This window comes from Chrysemys picta, unplaced genomic scaffold, assembly GCF_011386835.1.
Source record: "Chrysemys picta bellii isolate R12L10 unplaced genomic scaffold, ASM1138683v2 scaf1498, whole genome shotgun sequence".
NCBI classification, from domain to species: domain Eukaryota; kingdom Metazoa; phylum Chordata; order Testudines; family Emydidae; genus Chrysemys; species Chrysemys picta.
In genome coordinates, this window is record NW_027054204.1 from 5,406 (window position 1) to 15,000 (window position 9,595).

The window sequence follows — 9,595 nt, forward strand, 5'->3', positions numbered from 1 at the left end:
GAACTCAGAACTCTTGTTGGAGTTGGGGGGAATCTCTGGTGAGCTTATTCGCATGTGTGTAGGGTTTTTTTTTATTGTTTTTAATATGTTTTTTCTGTATTGCATTTAGCTTAAGAATAAATGTGCCTGCTTAGAAAGAGCTGTGTGGTAACGTAACTCTGGCAATTACACTGTTTACCGTCTCTGAAGAGAAAGCAAACAGGCCTGCTTAGGCAGTCTGTCCTGTGGGGCCAGGGGGGAGCTTTGCAGCTGATCTGTGACTTGCTACCTTCACTTTTGATATTAATCAGATCAATGTCTCGGCTCAGTATATAAGGAGGAGACGTGTGTGTCTGCCAAGAGATCACAGCTGGAGACTGGCCCATCTGTTCTACTTCAATAAAGCTCAGAAGAACTGAAGTGTTTCAGGACTAACAGTGAGAGATTCTTTTCTGGGTTGCGGCTTGTTAAACCATAGGTGCAACCAGGAGGGAGGAGGGTGTAATGGGGGGTGACTTTCCTTCCACAGGTTAGTCAGGGGCACTGTGCTGCAAGGAGCAGGTCAGGGGCTAATTAGGCGGTGCTGTGTTTGTGGGAGTGGGGCAGGGTCTCAGTAGGGGGCGCTGTGCTCCAAGGAGAGGTTGGTGATCTCACAGGGGGCGCAATGCCCCAGGGAAGGTGGCTGGATGCTCAGGTGGGAGCACTGGGCTGCAGGGAGCCAGCTGGCATGTTAATTAGGGGAGTTGTGCTGCAGGGAGCAGGGTGGTGGGCATCAGTTACGGGCATCATGTTGCATGGAGTGCGGTGAGGGCTCTGTAGGGGGCGCTGTTCTGCAAGGAGCTGGGCGGGGGGCTCAGTCTGGGGGGCCTGCTGTGGGGCGGGGGGCTCAGTACAGGGGCTGTGCTGCAGGGAGGCAGGGCTCAGAAGAAGTTTGGGAAGGTCAGGAGGGGGCGCTGTGGTGCAGGGGGTGGGCAGGGATAGATTAAGCAGCAAAACCTTCATTAACACAGAGAAAAGGTGTCCAGTGATACCTTGGGCCCTTCCTGAATGTCAAGTTCAGCAAAACTCAAATGTCTGAAGACCATGAAATGCAGAGTTAAGGTAAATGCTTTATCAGAGCTCTGCCCCCCCCCCCCGCCCCCACCTCCACCCGACGCTGCCAATAGACCCTGGGACTTGTCTGTGTGAACTCCAGCTGCAGTCACTGGGTGAGGTGCAGTTGTCCTGAATGGGGGAAGAATAAGCTGGTGCCAATTAGGAGAACTGTGACTGAGATCTGAGGAGATCTGGGTCTGATTCCCCCAGGTGTGTGATCAAAGGAACGAGGTTCCAGTCTGCATCGTTTCTATACAGAATGGAGCAGGTTGGGTCAGTAGCAGGGCACTGGGGATTGTCAGCAGTGAGGTGGGATTTGAGCGCAGGCTGTGCGTTTAGTGATGAGCAGGGGAAAGGACACGTCTAGGTGCTGTCCTGTGTGTAGGGTGACGGGGCTGGAAAAGGCGATGTCGTGGTTTGAATGTTACAGGTGTGGTGTTTTGTCGGGGAGCAGGTCAGTGTCTGAGCCTAGGACAAGTGCAGGTAGCGCCAGTGAATAACCCTGACCACGCAGAGTGGGCGTGGACATGTTCTGAGCTCAGGGGGCATCGCTCGAAGGGAGCAGAGCTAAGGTGATGTGGGCCTTCGCCCTGACTCTGTTTCCTGCTTTTCAGAAGTTGGAGTTGTGCTGAACTCACTGCTCTGGAAGGGCAGGAGCTCTCACTGGGCAACCTGAACTCTGCCTCAATGACGTTTTTGCTATTTAACTCCCTAGTGTTTTAATCCGAAAGAGAAATGGTTGTCGGTGGGAGTTCGTGGCCATTTACACAGCTGTCATCCCCGCCTAGGTTTGCAGTTGCCATGCTACTGTGCCTAGGTAATAATCAAAACACCGAAGTGTTCATTGGTGCTTTACATCAGGACATTTCAAACAGCTTTTCATCATTATCCCATTATACAGGTGGAAACTGAGGCACGGGGGGGGGGGGAAGTGACTTGTCCAAGGTCTCCCAAAAGACCAGTGGCAGAGCTAGGGATAGTCCCAGTCCAGGGGGTCTCTGCACTAGGCCACGCGGTTGCCATGTGATTCCTCTGAGCTCCTCCCCTCTCCTGTACAGTGTGTTACAGTGTGGTGGGGATACAGTTAAGCTTTTGTCACGGTTAATTTTAGTAAAAGTCAGAGAGAGGTCGGGGGAATAACCTAAAATAATGGGGGGAGGGGCTGACGGGGGGGTGACTGAAGCCCGAGCCTCGTGGTGTGGGGAGGGAGGGGGTCCAGCCATAGATGCCGACTCCGCGGGTTCTCTGGGTCTGGAGAACCCACGGGGAAAAATTGGTAGGTGCAGAGCTTACCTCCACCCCACATCTGTCTCCTCCCCTGAGCGCGCCACTGGGTCCTGCTTCTCCCTCCTCTCTATACCAGTGCTTTCCATACTAAACAGTTGTTTCGTGCAGCTGGGAGGGAGGGGAGCCGAGGGGGAATGCGGCGCACTCAGGGGAGAAGGTGGGACCGGGGCGGGGATTTTGGGAAGGGGTCCAATAGGGGCAGGGAGGGGGCGGAGTTAGGGCAGGAACTTTGGGGAAGGGGTTGGAATGGGGGTGGGGAAAGGGGGCAGTGAAGCGGTGGAGTTGGGGCAGGGCTGGAGGCTGGGGGGCGCGAGCACCCACTGGCACGGGGGGAAGTTGGCGTCTATGAGTCCAGCACCTGCACCGAGGTGGCTGACAGCTCCAGGGCCCGCGGTGCCTCAGGGCCCTAAGTCACTGCCCAGGCACCTCCAGGTCCTCACCACACACACACACCACCTGCAGCAGCTCAGAGCTCCGGGGCCCCGGCCAGCTGACAGCTCCGGCCCCCCCACGCCCAGGGCTGAAGCGGAAAATGTCCTGGAGGTCTCTGAAAGTCCTGGAATCCATGAGCTCTGTGACATCATTTTATCCTTTAGGGTTAATGGTCGTGCAGTGAAAGCTTCACAGTGTGTAGTTACTAACAGGGCCGGGGAGAGAAATCTCAGCTGTGGTCGCTACAACGATCATTACAGGCTGCCGTGCTGCAGGGATGGGACAGGGGCTCATGCAGGGAGAGCGTTATTTAGGTTCAGCAGAGAGCCCCACGCTGCATGGATAGGAAAGGGAGGCTCAGCAGGCAGCATTGTATTGCAGGGAGTGGGGCGGGGTTCTCAGCAAGGGGTGCTGTGCTTCAAGGAGGTGGCAGGGGGGACTTAGTGGGGGCACTGTGCTACAGGGAGCAGGATGGGGGCCTCAGCAGGGGGCGCTGTGCTGCAGGGAGTAGGGCAGAGGTCTCAGTAGGGGGCACCGTGCTGCCGGGAGCGGGGCAGGGAGCTCAACGGGCAGTGTTGTGCTGCCAGGAGTGGGGTGGGATTTATACTAAAGGTGTTTTCCCCTCACAGTCTGTGCTGGCCCAATGTCCCAGTATGGCGCTAGGGGTCACTGTGCTCAGTAGGGGGCACTGTCCCCCAGCCGTCAGCGCTGGTTAAGGTGACAAAAGTCCAGCTCAGCCTGTCACACAAACGGTTTGCAAAGTCAGCAAAGCAGGAGACCAACACACGGGCAGATGGGACTGAGGGAGGGAAAAGAGCTGGGCTGAGGCTACGGGCTCGGCCGGGCTCCAGGTGAAGTCCCAGGCTGATACAACAATGAGCTGAGAGTCCGGAAATGGGAGCAACCCTCCTGAGTTCAAATCCCCAGAGCGCCTTTGAGTGATTAAAGTCAATGGAACTAGACCCATCCCCCCACCCGGATATTGTGTATCTGGGGGTCACTAAATGGGAGCATTGGGATGGGGGGACTGAGAGAAACAAGCCGCACCAGCATGGCTCCACCCCCACTGTCTCCTGGGACTCCAGGATCCACCGTGACTCTACTGGGCCTTGTTCTCCTCATCTTCAGAGACATCCTCACCAGAGCAGGTCAGAGAGGGAGCCAGATGACACCACCAGCTCCAGTTGTCGCCAATCTGTTTGATCAGAAGATAATAAGGGTCTTGTCCCGAATCAGGTTCCACAAAATTTACAGAGGACGCTCGGGGGTATGACAGGAAGCTCACACTGAGACCGATACAGCCTTAAAGAATTTTTATTAAGATAAATGAAGTAGTAATTAAATGGTAAAATAATCAGAGTTACAAAGTTACAATTGCGTTACTGCTATTCAAAAGATCCATATGGTATTATGGTATTATATGCTATAAAGCTTTGTTTAATATACTCACACCCTTTCTTGATAACCTGGTGGTGAGACACAGGACCAGCCTCGCCTCTGGCGGTTCAGGTTCCTCAATTCTTGAGTGTGAGGTGCAAAGCTGAGAAGAAGCTTAGGGCAAAGAGCTATCGAAGCTAACGTAGAGTTTATTTAACTAATTTAAACTTAAAATTAAAACCTAATAAACAAAACTAAGAACAAAAGCTTAGGGAAACCAAGCTTAGCCTAGTCCCCTTGGAACTTAGAAAGTTTAAGAAAAACAAGTACAGGCTTCTCTAGCAAGGTGGGTCACCTCTTTTATAAGGCATAGATGCCTGAACCCTCCTTGTATGCCCAAAGTTTACTTTTCACCCCCAAAAATGTTAGGGTACACTTACTCCATAGGCTAGTATGTTTGTACGCATTGACGACATGTACATACATATTAATAACATTAGATCATACACATATATGTTATTTTTGTTTTCCTACTTATTTTGGTTCTTTCCTGTTAAGTTTGAGGTACAGACTTGCCATTCTACCATTATCTGTCTATCTAGGTGAAAGATCACAGACATATGTGTGGGTGTTGACTTGCTATCTGGGTGAAAGGTCCCAGACATGCTAACTTTGCCTTAGCTCAACATACAGGATATGGCCTGTAGGTCCCTGGCATTACAGCCAAACTTACTTTAATATAAATCTATAAACCTATTACAATGAACCAAATACTTAAACTATAAGAAAAAATAGATAGATAGATATGCAAGCAAGCAGGTTAATCCTATAGGCTACAAGCTGAATCCGATCACCACCACCTGAGATGTGAGACAGATTCCTGCTGACATCCCGTCCCTCCTAGGGAATTGTCCTTCTCTGCCTTATTTCTCATCTCTCTCTCACGCTCTCTCTGTCCGTTTGCCTCTGTCTGCTAAGGATTCAGATTCACTGGCCAATTCAATTCTACCCTTTCCACGTGGGCTGTGAGCCTGTGACCAACAAGGCAGCTAAAAGCGAGGCCTTAAACAGCCAGATGCCAGCACGAGTTTGCCAGCTGTGGGATGAAGTATCGGGGGTAGTCTCTAAGGTGCCACAAGTACTCCTGTTCTTTTTGGGGGTAACCCTGTTAGTCTGTATCCACAAAAACAATGAGGAGTCTCGTGGCACCTTAAAGACTAACAGATTTATTTGGGCATAAGCTTTCGTGGGTAAAAAACCCACTTCGTCATGCACTCCAGGTGTGGGAGTGACTGGTCAGACCATGGGCTGGGCCTGTGTTTCTCCAGCCATGAGGCTGCAAGTGAAAGTCAACCCCAGGGACAGAAGCTGCATTTTCTCCCTTTGCTGCTCTTTCCTCTCCCCCTTTGTGTGTGTTTGTCTGGATTTGCCTTGAACCAGACAGGGTCAGACTGTGACGGCATCAACAGCAGCAGCCGCTCCAGCTCGTCTAAACTAGGGTTACCATATTTTAATTTTAAAAAAGGAGGACACCCCACGGGGACCCAGCCCCGCCCCAACTCCGCCCCTTCCCCACCCCGCCCCCGCCCCTTCCCCAAAGTCCCCGTCCCAACTCTGCCCCCTCCCCTGAACGCTCCGCCCCCTGCTCCTCCCCCTCCCCTGCTTCCCGCTAATCAAATGTTTGCAGGAAGCCTGAAACAGGGAGGCAGCAGGTAAGCTGGGGCGAGGCGGCCCAGTCCGGCCGAGGGGGCTCCCTCCAGCGGCCGGCCGGCCCAGGCCAAGAGGCTCTGGCCCCAACGTCTCCCGCCCAGCTCGTCTCGGGCCCTGGGGTGCTGGCCCCTGGCCGAGCACCCCCGGCGCCGGCCCCTGGCCGAGCACCGCTGAGCCCTCCCTCCCTCCCTATTTTTCCGGACATCTCCGGCTTTTTGGGATTTCCTCCTGGATGGGGATTTGAGGCCCAAAAAGCCGGACAAGTCCGGGAAAATCCGGACGTATGGTAACCCTAGTCTAAACTAACTTTCCCTCTTTCCCCCACAAGGACAATTCATACCATCTCTGACGCCATCCTACAGACCGGCAAGCAGGGGGTTCTCCATAAGAGGCTCTCTACAGCCACAGGGAATGAATGAGGGAGATTGTGAAAATGAAAGTCCCACTTAATACTGTTCCCTCTTGGAGCCATGGGGTTCACCATTATTTGCAGGGCTAGTTGCAGTAGGAGGAGAAATCGAAGACACAAGTCAGGTCTGTTCTTGGTGTGAGCTTGTTTATTTAAACAGAGCGCACACACAGATGTGGTTTCTGAACACAGGAGAAACAGTCACAGGCAGTTTCCTTGCTCCAGAATCCCCACGCCTGCCCTCCAGTGGGCTCTGTGCCCAAGAAACTCTGTCCCTCTGCTTCCTCTAGGAGATGGTCTACACTGCAGAGTTAGGTCGACCTAATTATATCGCTCAGGGCTGTGAAAAATATCACATCCTGTGTGAAATACTTAAGCTGACCAAAGCCCCAGTGCAGACACTGCTAGAAATAATGAGCCTGAGGCCCAGTGTGGGTTCTCCCATCATGGACACAGGGTCACAGGAAGGAAGGAAAATGCCCCTGACTTCTTCCAAGCCCCTGATAGTCACCCAGTCCCCTCTCCCACCCGCTCTGGCTCTCCTGGAAGCTCTAGGTAGAGACTCCTGCTCTAGCTCAAAGGTGGGTAGAAGAGCTAGAGATTGTGTAGAGAGCAGAAGGCTTGAGGGGTCTGGGGTTCTTCCTCCCTTCTCTGTGGACTCGCTGAGGTCTGCAGGGTGGGAGAAGCCCCAGCAAGCTGATTGGGAGCCATTACCCATTCCAAGCACTTCATGGGAATCTTCTTCTTTCTGTAAGGAAATTATTTGGCTTCCTGTTGGGAAAATACTCATCCTTTTCTGGGATTTCATGTGTCATATGTTGTGTGGACCCTTCCGTCCTCACAAAAACAGAGGGGTGTCTCTCCTGGCATTCCTATGGGGGCAGAGTTAAGGTTATGTGCTTGAGATGCGTGGAAAGTGTCACCTTAACTCCACCTTTCCCATTTCCTGCCCAAACTCCCACTGGACCTTCACATGTGAGCTGACGTCTATCTTCTGTCTAAACTAACCGTACATGGAATATCTCATTGTCTTTTCGCAGGCAGGCTGAGCAGTGCACGGGAGCTGCCATGGCTGGGGTAGATGTTAAAGAGCTTCCCAAGATACCTGAAGAGGATATGGAAGCACTGAAGGCTGCTGTTGGGAAAGGAAACCTCACCGAAGCAGCTGCTAAAGCGAAAGATGCTCTGGAAAAGGCTGATAAAATCATTCTCAACATTGCTGTCACGGGGGAGGCGGGCTCTGGAAAATCGTCTTTCGTCAACGCCATCCGGGGCCTGAGGGATGAAGATGATGATGCTGCTGAGACAGGGGTCACTGAAACGACAATGGAGCCCACTGCTTACCCACATCCTAGCTACTCAAATGTAATAGTCTGGGATCTGCCAGGGATCGGGACCGAAACATTTAAATCAGACACGTACCTCAAGCAGGTGGGGTTCAGTCGCTATGACTTTTTCATCATCATCTCCTGCACCCGCTTCAAAACCCACGATATTGAACTCGCCCAGGAGATCCAGAGACAGGGGAAGAAGTTTTACTTTGTGCGCTCCAAGGTGGACCAGGATTTGACAAATGAAAAACGACACTATGACGAGGAGGGAATCCTGAAGCAGAGGAAAGCTGCCACGAAAAGGCCACATCAGTACAGTGAGAGTGCGATCCTCAGTGCCATCAGAGAGAACTGCATCAGTGGCCTCAAAGCAGCAGAGGTGACCTCCCCACGGGTTTTTCTTGTATCTAGATGGGACTTAGGCAAGTACGATTTTCCCAAATTGCAGGAAGTGCTAGTGGATGAGCTCCCCAGTCACAAGAGACGCACTCTTCTACGATCCCTGTCCAACATTGTTAAAGAAACTTTGGAGAAGAAAAAAGAACAACTGCAAGCACAGATATGGCTGAAAAGTCTGGTGTCATGCGGAGTCGCTGCTATTCCTATCCCGGGTGTCTCCATTGTTTGTGATGTTGCCATGCTGATGACGTCCCTGAAAGAGTACTGCAGGGACTTCGGCCTCAATGAAAACGCTCTCGCTACACTTGCTAGACAGGCTGACAAGCCCATTGCAGAGCTGAAGGCTGTTATAAAGTCCCCATTGAGCGAGGAAATAACAAAAGATCTTGTAATTAAGCTACTGACCAAGTACGCAGCTGGGGCAGTGAAATATTCGACGTATTTGTTGAATGTTATACCTGTGGTAGGTTCCATATTATCTGCAGCAGTTTCTCTCCCTACCACATACTTCATGTTGCAGAATTTCCTGGATGATGCTGCGGCTGACGCTGTACGAGTTCTGGAGGTGGCTGTGAAGGGAGACGTTTCAAACTGAGAGAAACAGCATGAAAACACCCGCACCCCCTGAAAGGATCAAACGTCGGCACGTGACTGAAAGGATGAAAGTAAAGACCCTGTCCCAGCTGGAGCTCGGCACTCAGAGCTGTGGGAAGTCTCATGAAATTGCTGCTTTTCTGCATCAGGTGTGAAACTTCACCATAACTGAGCTCTGAGCTCCGTTTCCACGGAGGTCTCCCATCCACCATAACATACTGAATTTGATTCAGCCACAAAAGGGGGAGGGGAGATCCTGACTGTTCTTTGTTTTTTCTTTATTTCCCCAGCGAACCTGGCCAAGTTGTGATAAAGCTCCCCAGGGTCCCCAGTGCCTCACACGCTCTGCAGGGAGCTCAGGGAATGGTTATTTCAGGCCCCAGCCAAGAGCAGGGCCATGACAGAGCCCATCGAACTCTTCACTGGGAAACGACAGGGAGCAACACCAACAATGACTCGTTCTAGCCACAGATTTTCCACTTCCTGGTTCTCATTGCCCTGAAATTGCAGCCTGGGCAGGCACCACGTTGGGTATATGGGTAAATTCACTCAGACACAATCGTAAAACCCTAAATCCTGACCTGACTTGGGTGCCGACCCCCGGGTGCCAACTCCTCCCTCGTCACTGCAGGGCTCCAGGCAAATGAAACAGGCTTTTTAGCACAGACGCTGTCGCACTTTCCCTCACACTGCCCCAGTCCGGGGAGGAGCCGCCTGTAACCTCCCAGAGAGCCCCCGGACTGACCTCCTGCAAACGCCTCCTTCAGCCTCACCCCAGCCATGGAGCCTCCGGATCACTCGACAATGGTCCACGGCCGGAGCTCTGGGAGCGCTGCTTATTGCATTATCCCAACATCTCCCTGCTCCCTTGTGTTCCCCCGTCTACCTGGAGCACCCGCCTGCTGCGTCTAGTCTTCGATTGTCGCTCTCGGGGGCAGGGCCCATCCTTCTGTTCTGTGTCTGTACAGCACCTAGCGCAACA

The 9,595-nt window shown here is 52.5% G+C and overlaps 1 protein-coding gene across 1 annotated transcript; it reads left to right on the top strand.

The window, feature by feature from the left end:
• The first annotated feature begins 284 nt into the window (after positions 1–284).
• Positions 285–9,553, top strand: LOC135979977 (interferon-inducible GTPase 5-like). Its single transcript, XM_065580075.1, has 2 exons — positions 285–416; positions 7,330–9,553. Exon 2 carries the CDS (start codon positions 7,358–7,360, stop codon positions 8,612–8,614), a length of 1,257 nt encoding a protein of 418 aa, XP_065436147.1. The 5' UTR covers positions 285–416; positions 7,330–7,357; the 3' UTR covers positions 8,615–9,553.
• Positions 9,554–9,595: the final 42 nt, after the last annotated feature.

Coding starts and splice junctions, on each gene's coding strand:
- LOC135979977 (XM_065580075.1), top strand. CDS start 7,358: ATGGCTGGGGTAGATGTTAAAGAGCTTCCCAAGATACCTGAAGAGGAT.